This window comes from Mastigoproctus giganteus, unplaced genomic scaffold (genome assembly GCF_048544385.1).
Source record: "Mastigoproctus giganteus isolate SK-2022 unplaced genomic scaffold, ASM4854438v1 scaffold_15, whole genome shotgun sequence".
Taxonomy (NCBI): Eukaryota; Metazoa; Arthropoda; class Arachnida; order Uropygi; family Thelyphonidae; genus Mastigoproctus; species Mastigoproctus giganteus.
The window spans coordinates 630,893-648,153 of NW_028328292.1; the positions used below are offsets into that span (position 1 = coordinate 630,893).

Consider the following 17,261-nt stretch of genomic DNA (forward strand, 5'->3'; position numbering starts at 1 on the left):
ACTGACCCACTATAAAAAAAAAGTTGATGACTACTGCTCTAAATAATTTACTGAATTCAAAACAGGTCTTCTACTGTCCCTTCAAGGAGAAAGAGAGAAATACCAACATGGAGTATAAATGAAAATTAACAGAAGAAAAGATAAGAGAGCAAACGAAGACCCTGTATGCTCCAAAACAACAGAAGAAAAGATTTTTAGTCGACTTAATGGCAACTGTATGGTAGCAAAGCATTGACGGATATCCTTATTCAATCTGTAACAGCCTGTGATGGCACTTGGGGAAGGGGGAACCATGATAAAGCTTATTTTAAAATGCTAGAGCAGCTAGAGAAAATGTTACCATAATATTTTAATGTGAATGAATAAATAGAAATTTATTTATTAGTAGAAAAAGTAGAAATTTCATGAAACATCAGTACATATCAGCAGTTTTGTTTATTTTTTATGCTTATAAAAATGAAAAGTATAATCCATGCAAGCCGTACTCATAATACATAAATATGTACAGTGGGTAAGAGAGTTATGCTTTGGAAGGTGTCATATTATATTACATATTGTCAATGTTCATGGAATCCACTTTGCTGATTTGTATAATTTAAATCTTGAGGTCAGTTTCTTGATCATGACTATTGTTAGTCTGCTATTGCAGCGTGCATCTTCACGATTTTTTTTTATATGAAAACCCCGAACACTACTTATAGTACTTAGAACTGTGCATAGGTTGGAGGTTGAGAAGATGAAAGATGTTTGGGTGTTCTCAGCTCATACATAGCACTGGGATTGCTGTAGGTTTCTGTAACCTTAATAGACTTTGTCTCTTAGTACATGATCCTTTGTTTTCCATGTTTTATGATGTGAGCCATTCTGTCATAAAGGTTGGGAAATGCTTCTTTATATATGTGTAAGCATTGAAATGAATGGTTGGTGACAGAACTATCTGCCGACCGGGCTAGCCAGGTGGGTAAAGTGCAGCCTGGCAACCCAAAGGTTGCGGGTTCAAATCCCGCCTCAGGCTTGGATCAGAGTAGAAAATGCAAAAACCTTGGGAGGTGCAATATGGTCACAGAAGCCGGTGTGTGTGTGTGTGTGTGTGTGTGTCCTACAGGAGTACTCTTCCATTTTCCAAAATGTGTTGTGTATGTTAATGCTTTCCTCTGCTTTAAAAAGGGCAGCAAAATCATGGTGAACACAATTTATAAAAAGTGTTTGCTAAATGTATTAACTTTTTAACTTAACTTTTTATTTTAAAAAGTTAATTTTAACTTTTTGTTAGAAGCAAATTCATTCATTTTTCTAAGTCTGGTATGTAACATTATAGTATATCAAATGTAAATGAATGGTTTTCAGCCTTATTATTCCTATTATTGTGCTTGTGATTCATAAATCTAATTATTGCAGGCCAGATATTTGTGTTGGCATGGTGGAAAAATCAAATTTTTATAATGCAACCCACACATAGCTGCCAAAGGTGCAGTGCAAGTCCCTCATTGATTTGGAGTTCAGTTCTAGTTTGTGGTGTATTTCTGTAGTTATTCTTATTTGCCTTATGATTTTTATATATATTTTTTAATGGTATTTATTAGGACATAAAATTGAAGAAATTCCAGAAGTACCTCTTGTGATTACAGACAAGATTCAAGAATTGACTAAAACTAAACAGGCTGTTCATTTTCTTAGAAAACTTAAAGTTTGGAATGATATTAAAAAGGTAATTAAATATTTAAAATAAGCAGGAATTTTACATTCAGGATACAACTTATGCTAATATTAAAGTTTAAGTGTTGGGGTAGGTAGGTGAATTTTTTTGCCTTGCTTAAGAAATTTATAACTTGGTTTGAATAGTGAAGAACTTGTGGAAAATAAGAAAATAAAAAAAATTGTTAAAATATTCTTTAAAATGAATGATTTCAATTTAAAGCATTATATTTGGGTTTTATTTTAAAGTATTATTTTGTTTTTAAAGTTTATATCTTTATTGAGGATAGCCAAGCACCTTGCTTTCTTTTTTTTGTTGTTTTATATATATAGAAAATTATTTGGTAATGCAGTATGAAGGCAACTTGGAAGGTGAAGGGTAGGAAATGATGCTATTATAGCAAAAGAATGTTTCTGGTGTCGTAAATATATTAAATAGTCTGATAATTACTTTAATATATTTATATAAAATAATCCTAAAGATCTTTACCTATCTTTATACTGAAATTTTAGTGGTCGGCATATTTTATTTGTTCAAAGGAATGGTTCTGTGGGCAATCATGATAAAATAAATCAAAGTCTATAGATGTTTTTTGGTTAGAGCATTTGATTTTTCTGATTCTGGTATTTTATTTATTTAATTTAATTTTATTTTTTTATATTATTTTCAAGGTACACAAAACAAATGAAAAAGAGGCTGATGGTCTTCGTCACTATGAATAATGCCCAAGAAAGCAGTAAGACACTTGCATACAGCAGTATTCTGTGAAATAGGGTATTTACTAACCTGTGTGTCATGATGGGCAAGGATAATAAAGACAACCATAATAGCAAAAATAGTGAAGCATGAAGTGTTTATACTGGCAGAATATGCTGATATCCACCATGTATGGGTTTTGTGAAGTATAATTCTAGAGAAGTGGGAGGGGGGCGGGATCAATGGCACTTTCTGGGACAATGAAGCCCTGGTTTATTTTTTATTTTGTGAACAAGGGTTGCATGTTTGTTGCAGATTACAGCAATCGTGCTTCGTAATACCAAACAGACTATAGACAGCCGAGTGGGTAAAGTACCTGCCCGGCAACCCAAAGGTCGTGGGTTCGATTCCCGCCTCGAGCTTGGATCAAAGTACTGCAAAAACCTTGGGAGGTGCAATATGGCCACAGAAGCCGCCAACAACTACCAAATCAAAAAAAAAAAAAAAAAAAAAAAAGGGACTATAGACATTTTTGTTCGGGGTATATGTTACATAGATCTGACTGGATTATTGCAATTAGAATTCTTTGATATTTAGACATTTCTATGAATGTAATTGTTCATTATGGAAGACGAGCCATTTGGTGTTTGTGCTGTCAATGGTCTATAATAGTGTAACACTACCATAGTTCAACTGACAAGCAAAAGCATGGTTAAACAGACATTATTAGTATTGTCATTGCATCAGGATTGCTACAATCTCTGGACTTCAACCCACTTGATGGGGGATATCTGACGTTTCAGTACTCAGAGGCTGTCATCACACAAGAGAATGTGAAATCTCTTCCTTATATTCTCTTGTGGAGCAGTGCTCTATATCAAACCTAGGAACATTTGGAAACTTGCCTGCACATTCAACATGCATCAGGCATTTCAAAAACCTTAAATGAATCTGTCCTGGTCTTATGTTGGTCCAGTTTAAAATTCCCACTGCGTCAAAGGTTAGTGTTTCTGATCGTCTTGTGAGGGTATTTTTATTTATTTTCTCTAAATCAGAATTTATGCAATAAAGGTTGGAACATGTTTATTGTGTGGCTCTAATCAAAAAAAATTCACTTAACTTTATGGACTGTTTTTGTCATGAAGATTATACACAAGAATTCACTCAATGTTGATCCTCTTAGGATCAATATTGAGTGAATTCTTGTTACTTTTCATATACTGTCACCATTATATTAAGATTACCCTGATGATATATTAAGGAATCCTTATGTGCTGTGATGTAACAACTAGATCGTAGGTATAGCTCAGCTTAATTATCAGCACTCACCTCATAGTAATCTGCTTAGTTTGAAAGTTTCAACACGTACATAGTAGTTATGAAATTTTAAAATTCCGATTAGTAGCTATTTTTAACTTAAAGAAATTGTGAATTTAAAAAAAATTAGAAATTACTAAATTGAACTTTATAAATTGTTAAAATTTGCCTAAATAAGGAAAGTGCACATTCCATTCTATAGTTGTCTAATTAAAATTATGTATTAAAAATAAAATAAAAGTGAGATAAAAGCTAATAGCCGCGCACGAGTGACTTTCGAAACCGTCTTCAGTTAGCTATAGTGGAAAGAGAAGAACACGCAAAATATGTTATATACTGGTTAAGTTCCCGAAATGCATATAACTGGAATTTAGTTTAACTACTGTAATAGCCAAATCGATGAGCGGGGTATGATTATAAGATTGAACATGTTGTGTTAGTTCTGTACCCGATAAATTAGATTTGAAGCTATTAAAATGGTAGTAGGCACGTGTGTTAGAATTTTTTGAAGTCCCAAATTTAGCTGTAGTACTACCAATGTAACATGCTTGACAATCTGATTGACATCTAATCAAATATATGTTATTATAATCTTGTGTCACATATTCATATGTTGTCTTGTATGAATTAAATTTAGAATGTAATTTATTATAAAATGTAAATATTAACTTGATATCTGTATTCTTAAAAACCTGTTGAAGTCGTCTAGCATATTGTTGATAGTATGGAAGGATGATAAGGGATTTATGTATCTTATTCACATGGTTATTAATGTTGTTAGGGTTATTAATACTATTATGGACTTTAGTAATGGTTTCTTTTATTAGTTGTAATGGGTATTTCCCGTCGATAAATTTTTTAGTGAGGTATTGCAATTCTACGGGTAGATCTGTTTGTGTGTGACTATATTTAATAGCATTGTGTATCTGATTATAAAGAACTGTTTTTTTTTTTTTTTTTATGTATAGAGAATGGTGTGAGTAGTAAAGTAAGAACTTACCTGTATGTGTGTTCTTTATATTTTGATGCCTAAAACTAACCCCCCACAACTTGGTACATGGACCAGAACAACACACGGATTCGGGCAACTCTAAGTCACATTACACAAAAGCACACCAAGAAATGGGATATACTCACCAGAAGATAGAAAAAAATCCCAAACAACTCGGTTGTTAACATTTCTACACAAACATTTTCCCCTAATGAACTTTCTAGTTTAGAATATGGATTTGATTTTACCATTAACAGCAATCACTGTCCAGTTAAAGATGCCATGATTGAAATACAAACTAAGCTTGATAACCAACCAGATAAATATTGTATCATACATGAAACCAATGCTGTTTTTAACTCCCAATTAACTAGTAAACTTAATATTCACCAACAACAATTAACCCACACACAAGACTTCATGAAAAATCCGAACAATATAATACAAAAGGCGACACCATCGCAATCGTGGACAAAAATACATATATAGAGAAAATGTTACACATCCTGTCAGATTCAGCGACATACAGAGTTTACAACACGTTTAACATTAACAAACTTAAAAATAAACTTGGTGGGATCCTAAGGAAACTCAGAGCCAACAAACAAATTAATTTACACACCCTCCAACAAATAAGTATATGCAGTAATATTCTTCCACATATTTTTGGAATAGTTAAACTCCATAAACAAGATTATCCTTTGAGACCTATTGTTTCCTTTAAACAGTCCGCTGATGCTAATCTATCCATATTCCTCATCAAAATTATTTCACCTTTAATGAGATTTTCTCGGTTCGGGGTTTACAATACTAAGCATGCACACGAACGTATAACTTCCGTGACCATATTGAAAATGATATTCTCGCATCCTTCCACTTCATCTCCCTATATACAAACGTGCACATTGAAACCATGCTACTAGCTCTTAAAGAACTATTAATTAAAGACGACACTTTGACAAAACGTACTGACTTAAATATTAATGACATTTTAGAGCTCACGTCACTGTTACTTAATGCCAAGCAGTTTAGATTTCAAAATAAAATCTATGAACAAATTTTTGGCCTTCCTGTGGGCCTTGATATCTTTGCCCCTTTATCCGAAATCTACCTTGCTTCTATTGAAGAAAAAATACGTCAACCGTTTCCTCTAGGTATCAAATTGTATATGAGATACACGGTCGACTTCCTTTTGACACTTTACACTTTACTTAATAAAATTGACACTTTATTTAATACAATGCATGAGGAGCTCAAATTTATCCTTGCAGTAGAAATCTATACTAAAATTAATTTTCTAAATCTCACTATATAAAATCAGTACATTTTTAGGCACCAAAATATACAGAAGGAACACACATACAGGTAAGTTCTTACATTACTGCTCACACCGTCCTCTACATCAAAAAAGCAGTTCTTGATAATCAGATACATAATGCTATTAAATATAGTCACACACAAACAGATCTATCCATAGAATTGCAATACCTCACTAAAAATTTATCAACAGGAAATGCCCATTACAACTAATAAAAGAAACCATGTGAATAAGATACACAAACCCCTTATCGCCCTTCCATAGCATCAACAATATACTAGACGACTTCAACAGGTTTTTAAGAATACAGATATCAAGTTAATATTTACATCTTATAATAAATTAGGTTCTAAATTTAATTCCTACAAGACAACATATGAATATGTGACACAGGATTATAATAACATTATATATTTGATTAGATATCAATCAGATTGTCAAGCATGTTACATTGGTAGTACAACAGCTAAATTTGGGACTTCAAAAATTTCTAATACGTGCCTACTATCATTTTAATAGCTTCAAATCTGATTTATCGAGTACAGAAATAACACAACATGTTCAATCTTATAATCATAACCCGCTCATCGATTCGACTATTACAGTAGTTAAACTAAATTCCAGTTATAAAATTCTTCAAAATGAAGCTCTCCTCATTGAGCGGTTTAAGTGCCACATATCGTTCAACATGTTAAACAAGAAAATTCCAACAAACTTCTCCCTTATTTGGAATTTAGCACGTATAAAGTTTCCACGTGCACTGAGATGCATTTCAGGAACTTAACCAGTATATAACATACTTAAACCATTTTGAAGCTTCATCGTGTGGCTCCAAATGAAACTCTCGTCATTGAGTGGTTTAAGCGCCACACATCGTTCAACATATTAAACAGGAAAATTCCAACCAACGTTTCCCCTATTTCGAATTTAGCACATATAAATTTTCCACGTGCACTGAGATGCATTTTGGGAACTTAACCAGTATATAACCTACTTCGCGTGTTCTTCTCTTTACACTATAGCTAACTGAAGATGGTTCCGAAAGTCGCTCGTGCATGGCTATTAGCTTTTATCTCACTTTTATTTTATTTTTAATACATAATTTTAATTAGACAACTATAGAATGGAATGTGCACTTTCCTTTTTTAGGCAAATTTTAACAATTTTTAAAGCTCATAGTTTAGTAATTTCTAATTTTTTTTAAATTCATAATTTCTTTAAGTTAAAAATAGCTACTAATCGGAATTTTAAAATTTCATAACTACTATGTACATGTAGAAACTTTCATCAAACTAAGCAGATTACCATGAGGTGAGTGCTGATAATACCTACGATCTAGTTATTAATATCACCTATAATGAACTTAACATTTTAGCTCTATTATATTCAAGTCGGGAACTACAGAGAGGATGCAGACTTCATATCATGTTAGTAGTTAGCATTACTCTTGCTAGTGGCATGTGATTGCTTCAGCGGTGTGCTGGGACAGGATGAGGCACATTCATATATATGAACCAGTACCGTGTGTAACTTAATTTTGAGTAACTGCTTTCTTAAAGATTACTGGTGTATTTTAAGAATTATTAAAGCTTCCCCCTCCCTACACACACACATACATTGGTTTAATCATTTAGTTTTGTGAAAATTTGTGGGTACCAAGGCTTTGTTTATGTGCAATGCAGTGTTTCCCAAACTTTTTTTAGTCGCAGAACACTTTTCATCTCACAATATATTTATGGAACACTTATATTTGTGGAATACTTACGAAACAAAAGTTTAGTGGGAGCCAAAAAAGTGTTTGCTAATATTTTATTGCATATGACGCACTGTGCATCGGGATCATCTTTATTTCCAATATATGTAAAGCTGAAATTCAAATAGCTGTCATCATACTTTCATTTTGGTCTTTTATTAGTTGGTTCCTGTTTTTTCACTTCGGATTTTTGGGGAACAAAAGGCTGCAATTTTTTGTCCTTACTTTAAAGTGTGACAATATTGTGGTCATTTTCATTAGCCACCACAGTCACAATACTAGAAGTACTTGCTTCTCCTTTTAAAGTTCCTTTTTTCAGTCACAAATCCATGGTCATTTATTTTAATATGTCAAAATACTGATAATTATCAAAAAAAAAAATTTTATACAAGGAAGTGAGTTTAGTTATATCAGTTTGCTTCACCCCGTGTACTCCAGGCTAAACTGCATACGAATGACATATTAGATCACTACATTGCTACTTTTTTTGTAGATGTCATTACCTCTACGCATACTTCTCTATGCAAAAGCTCACCAAAATAAAGTGTTCCGTGGCCTATTTGATTATTAGTTTATGCCAGTATGTTAATAACCAAAAAAAAAAAATTATGTAAATTATAATGACACGAAAGTGGTGTGTGCTACAAATATGCAAAATTTATTTATTTATTATATATATTTTTTTAATTATTAATTACAATTTTTCACAGACACTTGTTTACATCTCATGGAACACAGTTTGGGAAACGCTGGTCTAATGCATTACCAGCAACAGTCGCCCTCTGCCCTTTGTTTCTGCAATTTTTTTTTTTTAACCAGATTTCTAATATTCAGTTTTTAGTTACTGAACTTACAATAAAGCAGTATAGGTGCGAGTTATACCTGATTGACTTTTAACTTTATATAGGTATACAAATCTAAGCGATTCAGAGCTGGCAAAGGTAAAATGAGGAATAGGCGAAGAATACAACGTTTAGGTCCTGTGATTGTGTACCGTAAAGATAATGGTTTAACACGTGCATTTAGGAACATTCCAGGTAATATACATGCTTTAAATATTCTTTTCCTTGTATAACATTTATGAAATATGTAGACTGATGTATACATTTCTCTGTTGTATAAACCATCAGATTATTCTTTTTATCAATCTGTACTGCATTGTGTGATATATTTTGCATGTCTGACACTTAGGTAATGTACACAGTGTGTACATTACCTAAGTGTCATTACCTTACTTGGAAAACAGTATCTTAACCAAATGTATGCTAAACTGAACATTAATTTCCCATATAAATTTGTGACTTGCCAAGATATGTTCCCAAAGTTTATGAATAATTTGATTTTTTTTGTGCGTACATTTTTCATCAAGCCATATTTTCAAAAGTATTTTCATTTTTTCCATTGTGCTACCATTGTGCACACGAGTAATTCACTGACTGCTCAGACTCATTTTTACATGTTTCATAATTTGTACTTGATCCTTCTCTGTCATACTTATTACTGAGTGAGCTGATTCTAACTCACAGCTGATAAATGCCATACTTTCTTTTCAATCACACATCTCGACCACATGATAAATACTTCAACAAGTTACTATTGGACTGAAAATGTGTTACTACAATAGCAATACTTGAAACTACCGAAAAAGCAAAGCTAAAACATTTGTTTCAGTTTCACTTTTGGATTTATAAGGCACATTTTATCTTAATCTCAAATAAATTTTCTGTTTATACAGATCAGATAGGGATCAATCACAGGGATCAGAGGAGTGTACAGTTACAGTAGTTGTTTCAAGGATAATATTATAGTGCTCCAGAGACATGAAACTATGCATAATTGCAGATGTATATATATAACATTTCTCTGATATCAGACAAAGGGTATTAATGTGGAATGTATGTTAAACAAGCAATAGCTGTATTTATTGATTGAGTTATTTATTAAAAATGATATTTCAATTTTATAATGGATATAACATTATTGATCAAGAAAAGGAAATTAACACAGCATTCTTATTTTGCTGCATTGTAAAATGCTATATGTTGCAGATGTGAAAATGACTGCTTAATATTATTAATTTTTTTTTAATAATTTTAAGTAATTGAGACTGTGAATACAATAATTTAGAGTTAAGGTGAGCATATTCTTAACTAGAAAAAGAAGAACGAGTATTTTCCAGAAGTGACTTCCTCTTCTGCTGTTAATTTTGCACGATACAGTGAATGGTGAAAGCTATATTCACATGCTGCAGACAATCATTTTCCCTGATGTAAGAAACTGCCCAAATTCACAGCAACTCTTTGTACAAGATGGTGCAGTGTGCGGAGCTCCACTCCTTCATTCCTCTGCACAACTGGCTGGATATCACTCTTTCCAGCATATGGATAGGTATACATGGACTAAGAGAGTTCCCAGCCAGGAGTCCCACTTTCATGCTGGTGGACTTTTCGTGGGGCTGGGTAAAGGAAAATGTTAGAGCAAAAAAACTACTGGTGAGTTGGAGATTACTATTCAGAAAGGGATGGATCTGTTCACAGAGATCTAATCACCTTATACAATAGAAAATAATTCGAGGCTTTTGTTACAAAACAGTCTAAGCACAAAATTAAAATCAGTTCAAAATAGTTTTGTCTTGATACCATATTGAAAACTATAATGAGGTAAGGGCTGGAGTTATACTGTCATGACCTTTTTGAAATACATTTATTTTCATGCTCAATTTTTGCTTTCATCTTGCTAGATTGTGAACCCCATATGTAAAAGGAATATTGCAATATTCTTGGTTACAATAAAGATCACCTCTTGGTTTCCATTGCTTGATAAAGCTGCACTTTATCAGGTTATTGGCATTTTTTGCATGCACAAATTTAAAAAAAAAAAAAAAACTTTCCACTGGTTGAAATATTCCTTTGAGCAACCATGTTTTTCTCATATCAGTTAAAAGAGACAAGAATATTGTCTAGGCTAGTGGTTCCACGACTACTAGCCTACATTAAATATATGATCCATGAGGTTTTTACTTATAGTTTTCTAGCTCTTGTCTTAATTTGCCCAGATGTGGACTTGGGTGAAATTAGAGATTGAAAAATTATGGGGGGGGGGGGGCCTCAAAAAAGATTTGCAGTAGTTGTGATAGAAGGTTGAAACAAACATCATGTATTATACTTTATCAACATAATGACTAGACAAAACAACACATTTTTGCCATCTCTCAATACACTTCTGTAGGCTAGTTTTGTAGAAGTCATCTGACTGTCCTTCAAACCATGACTCAGAAAGGACTGGGCAGGAAAGAGGAAGAAATCTGAGGATACAAGGTTTGTGGGCACACCTTTTGACAGCTTTCCCCGTCTCTTTTCTTTTATAGCAGCATGTGACTTTATGGGGAGGTTCGAATAATACTTTGCCATCACAGTACAGCCCTTTTGAAGGTAATCTGTTAATATTACACCATGCTGATCCCAAAAAAACTGACAGCATCACCTTGTCAGCATTTGGTTTGCAAACTCTGTTATAGCCGAGTGGGTAAAGTACCTGCCCGGCAACCCAAAGGTCGCAGGTTCGATTCCCACCTCGGGCTTGGATCAAAGTACTGCAAAAACCTTGGGAGTTGCAATATGGCCACAGAAGCCGATGCACCAACAACTACCAAATCAAAAAAAAAAAAAAAAAACTCTGTTATAACAGTTGCTGGGCATCCTGGGACTTCACCATGCATTGAGGGTTCTTCCACATTTGAATTATTTATATTTCTATCAATATGCAGCAACCACACTGTAAGCAGTCTTCTCCATAAACAGTAACCATTTCTTTGTGGATTGTTTTGGGTGTTTTCTCTTGCAAAAATAAGAACTGAATCGCTGATCTGTATTCCACTTTATCCATTGTGCCACTTTACTTCATTCAGCACTGCAAAGAAAAAACTCAATTGTCAGATCGAAACCAAAATTTGTGTGGTTGCTTTAGAGATTTCAAAGTATCAAACCAAAAAAAAACATTCCTCTTTCTATCACAACTACTTCTGAGTGAATACAAATCTCTTTGGATCCCCCCCCCCCTCATACAGTCTGTCCTCGTATAGCACGATAGTTGCGTTCCTAGAAACCCTCGTGCAATGCAAAATCGTGCAATATAAACAACAGGCCCTATGGGAAAAGTGGGGTTAGGTGCCGACCACCCAAGATTGAACACACATTTGGAACCAAAACATTACCAAACACAATAAATAATCGGGTAATTTTAATCGTTATAAAATACTTACGTATTTTATAGCGATTAAAATACGTAATAAAAATAATATTATATTATAATAAAGTATTTTTAGTATTTTTTAATACTAAAAAAGTATTTTTTACGAATAAAATACGTATTTTATTCGTAAAAAAATTATTATATTAAATAAAATAGTCGTAATAAAATACTTACGTATTTTATAATACGTAAGTACTGTATAAATTATAATACGTAAATCGTAATAAAATATTGCTAATGCTTTTGCTTCTATCGTAAGCAAACTTGCTTTTTGTTTGATTTTCTATCCAAAGAGATGACAGCCGTTCCAATTCTTTGTGTCTTAATCTAATGGATTTTAATTACACTTTGAGTTGTTCCCGCTATGAAAGTTGTTTTTATTTTCTCCGCATTCTTTGTAATTTCTCGGCGTTGCCTCATTTAGGTCTGTAGCACGTGCAATATCACATGGTCTTTCATTTCGCTCAAAACGTTTCACAATTTCATATTTTTTCTCTATTGACAGAAGCGGAATGGCCATAAGCCTTACGGGGGAAACCACGGTGGGCCGGAGGCCGGTGTGATTTTGGCCATAAACCGTAGTATGAGGCCACTATAAATTTTCCCGGGTAAGAATTTTTGATCCAGTCCGCCTCTGTTTATCGATATTCCTTTTTTTTTTCTCTCTGAATCTGCAGTGTCTTAGCCAGGACGCTTCCTTTTCACACCTTTTAAGTATTTTACTAATTTTTAGGGAATAAAGCACAATTACAAAACGAGGAGGCACGCTTGATACACATAAACAAAGCTGCGCGCGTGTAGCAACTGAATAAATAACACAGTAAAGCCCGAGATACACTATTAATTAACACCTCGCATTTTACTAAAGCACATTTTTGGAGGTTACTACCATAAAACAATAAAAACAATTTCCAGTTGCGTTTCTGCTAGTGGAATCTGTTATAAACTGGTAGTAAACTCCATCTAATTGCATTTGCGATTATATCGATAGCTGGAATTGTGTTGGTTTTTACGTTATTATGGTGAAATGTGTTTCCCCTTCACTGATATAAAACACATAAATACATTTTCAGAATCTTCTTCATTCCTATCATGTTGCGTTCAGTTGGGGTGATTCCGCGTTTGACTGCCATTTCTTGTAAACACAAAGGCGAATCGTGTATAAGCGAATTCGGTTCGTGTTATATAAGATAACGTTCCCCTATTTATAAATCGTGTATGGTTGAATTCGTGTAATGTAAACACGTGTTATACGAGGACTGACTGTATTTTCAAATAAACTGAGTTTATTTGAAAATAATGAGTATATGTGTGACAACACCTTGATATCAAAAAAATTAATATTATATAGTCTCTACCTATCAACATTCAGCTGCAACATTTCAAATAAACCTACTGCCCTGTTGGAACTAGTGTGACTAGATTGCCTTCAGCAATAGGAGAGTCTAGGATATTTGAGGATGTAATGTTGACAGCATCAAAACACTAGTGACCTGGTGCAGTGCATTCAGTCACATCTGTTGTGTAATTCTGCTTGCTTTCCAATTGCATTCATTTGTGCTGCAGTGCACATACAAAGGGTACTAGGAAAGTTTTGCAATACAGCTTTGTTTATTTAATTTTTTCAAAGTAATTTCCTCTACATTCAATACACCTCTCCATCCTCCAAAACCAATCTTTAAACCAGTTCTGCCAAGTTTCACTAGGGAGTAAAGCACACTCGTTGTCCCAAGCCCGTAGAAGGTCCTCATCACTGGAAGACCGCCTCCCTTTTAGCTTCATTTTCACATGCGGGAACAGTGCAAAGTCGCAGGGAGCAAGGTCTGGACTGTAGGGAGAGTGCTCGAGAAGTTTCAGTCCTGTCGTCAAATATTCGGTGCAGGCTTTGGCGCGGTGAGCTGGAGCATTTTCGTGATGGAGGTACCAGGTGTCCATTCTTGACTTTGGCCGCAGGTTCTTCATAGATCCAATGACTTTGGGTAGGCATTGTTCAGTATACCACTTAGCTGTGACTGTCTTCTGCGTGTCCAAAACGACACGTTCCACAATTCCACTCGATTTGAAAAATACAGCTATCATTTTCTTCTTTACAGATCAGGATTTTCTGACAATTACGGGTGTGTCGTCATCATCAAAGACCCAAACTTTGTTTTGAGCCTTGGTCGGCAGATCGTAATAGTACAGCCAAGTCTCGTCACCTGTCACGATGTTGTTCACATACCGAGATTGTCCCTTATCAAACTTTTTTAACATCTCCCGGCACCAAGTCACACATCGTGTCATCTGCTCTTCAGTCAGTTGATGCGGCACCCAGAGAGAACAAAGTTTCTTCACGTGCAAATGATCTTGCAGAATCGAACGAATTGCTGGTGCATTTAGGCCCAAAGTATCCTCTATCTGTTGGTAGGTCACTCACCTGTTTTCGTCAAGCATTTTCCTCACAGCAGTAACGTTTTCCTCCGTAACTGACGTTCGTGGCCTTCCCGGCCTCTCAGAATCCTGCAGAGTGAAATTTCCCCTTTGGAATTCTCTATACCACCTGAATATCGTTGTACGATGTGGACAATCATCATCTAGTGCAAGAGTCATTTCTTCTAAGCACTGGTCTATGGTTAAAACACGCACGAAATTATACCACAAAACTGTCCTTATCTCATTTCGTGACCACGATGCCATCGCAAGCACTTTACACTCTCACTACTAATGAATAACTGAGCCCATCGACTTGGCGCGGCGGCTACTATGCACGTATGAACATGTCTCAACATGCAGCAACAAGCAGCTTCCTGTGATTCATTGTTGCGTCATATTGCAAAACTTTCCTAGTACCCTTTGTATAGTTCAGTTGCTGGATATACTTGATGGCACTAATGTATTACACTTTGTGTAATACATTAGTTGTGTATTACACTAAAGTGTAAAATATATTACGCTTTGTAATACATTAGTTGTGTGCTCAACTATTGATTCATCTGATTTAGTTGAAACACTACTGAGATTAAGGCCTTATGTTACATCTAAACATTGTATATATTTCTATTGGGCTTGTATAATGAATTTATAATTTAAATGAAAAATAGTATGTGCTTCCATTGTTCATTTCTTTATTCATTGTTATTTAAATGTGTGATTCTTGTTACTGTTTTCAGGTGTTGAAACTCTAAATGTGGATAAATTAAACCTACTGCGACTTGCTCCTGGTGGTCATGTTGGACGTTTTGTAATATGGACTGAAGGTGCTTTCCGTAAACTGGATGCTTTGTATGGCACTTGGCGCAAACCATCAGTAATGAAAAAAAATTACAAGTAATTATAAGTTTTTGATGGATTTTCAAATTGGTTTCAGCCTTCAACTAATTTCATTTAAATTAACTAGAAAAGATTGAAATTTTGTCATTTTCTATGTTAATGAGCATATAGATAAAATTTTTATGATGACTTTATCATTAATTAGCCTAATTGCCCTCTTTTGAATGGAATCTAGAAGCATGGGAGAGGTTTTTTTTTGGGGGGGGGGCACTACCCCAAATGTGGAAACAATATTCCATGGTAGGACGGATTTGCGATTTGTACAGAGTGAACAGCTGTTTGGAAGAAGAGTAATGCCGAGAGCAAAAGAGAAAACCAAGTTTTTTAGATTCAGGGGAAGCAATATTTGTAGTGTGCTTGTGCCAAGAGAGATTAGAAGTCAGGGAAATCCCCAAAAGAGATATATCATCTTGCCTAGAAATCGGAGTGTCACCAAAGATAAGCATAGAAGCAGAAGAATCCTTTTTGCAAGATATAAGACAGGACTGAGTTTTAGAAGGATTGAAATCAACTAAGTTGTCTTTGCCCTACTGGAGAATTACCTTGGAGATCAGCATTTAAGCAATTGGTAGCAGATATTCGAGAAGTTGAAGCTGATTGAGCAGAGCAAGGTTTCTCAATGGAAAGTGGAATGCAATGTGCTGTCATCGGCAAAACTATGGATAGGGTTGCCAGTCAATGGAAGGTCATTAATATACAAGAGGAAAAGGGTGGGGAAAGAACTGAACCTTGGGGGACACCAGCATTAGTGGAGAAGTTGAAGACAGAGCCATCTACCATCACCCTCAGTGACCAATCAGAGAGAAAACTGGATAACTAATTACAAAAAACAGTTGACAAACAATAAGATGGAAGCTTGTTTAGAAGACCTTTATAAAAAACACGATCGAAAGGCTTTGAGATGTCGAGAGCAACTGCTTATGTTTCACCGAACTTTACCATTGAATTTGTCCATAAATGTGTAATACAACCCAGAAAGCCGACCGGGCTAGCCGAGTGGGTAAAATACCTGCCCGGCAACCCAAAGGTCGCGGGTTCGATTCCTGCCTCGGGCTTGGATCAAAGTACTGCAAAAACCTTGGGAGGTGCAATATGGCCACAGAAGCCGATGCGCCAACAACTACCAAATCAAAAAAAAAAAAAAAAACAACCCAGAATATCACCAGTGGATCGACACTGATGGAATCCATACTGGCGATCATTGATCAGACAGGAGGTTTCTAGGTAGTTTAAGAGTTGGCGGTTAATTGATTTCTCCATTACTTTAGAAAGAGTAGAAGTAATTGCAATGGGATGATAATTGGATGGGAGAGATTTGTCAACCTTTTTTGGAAATGGCTGGATATGAGCAAATTTCCAAGCAGAAGTGAAAACACCTTTGGAATAAGAAAGTGAAAAAAGGCAGCAAAGAACAGGAGTAAGTTCAGGGGCACATGTTTTGAGAACATGTGGAGAAATACCATCAGAACCTGGAGCTTTCTTAGCATCAAGGTTCATCAAAATCCTTCTGACATCCTTTTGGTATTTGCCGTTTCTTGACAAATTCTTGGTATTTGCCGTTTTAAAAATCAACTCCTGACTTTCCTGACTACTCAGACAAATCCCATTAAATACGTCCAAGTGCAAATAACCTGTTTCAAATATTGCATTAAATTACTGCATGTTCTCTTATGGTTAAGTTATAAATATAGGTATCTTGTTTCTAAGATTAATATATTGTTATGTAATAGCTCAACTCTAAGAACATCTGCTGCCTAGCTGTCTTTTGTTATTATTGTAATTTTCAGCTGTTTAACAAGGAATTTTGGAAAGAGTGTACATTAAGTGCTTTTTATTTATAGATACAGCTCATTGATACATCATGACACTGCACTTTAAAGGCTCGTCTGCATAAATCTTTAAGTTAATATTTAAGACTTCATAATTTAGC

General features: G+C 34.7%; 1 protein-coding gene across 1 annotated transcript in view; it reads left to right on the forward strand.

Moving 5' to 3' along the window:
* Positions 1–17,261, forward strand: part of RpL4 (ribosomal protein L4) — a 77,020-nt gene that overhangs the window by 32,994 nt on the left and 26,765 nt on the right. Inside the window, exons 4-6 of the mRNA XM_090389389.1 lie at positions 1,584–1,708; positions 8,679–8,808; positions 15,172–15,328. Of these exons, the coding sequence (XP_090245515.1) occupies positions 1,584–1,708; positions 8,679–8,808; positions 15,172–15,328 (412 nt within the window). The remainder of the gene's footprint in view (positions 1–1,583; positions 1,709–8,678; positions 8,809–15,171; positions 15,329–17,261) is intronic.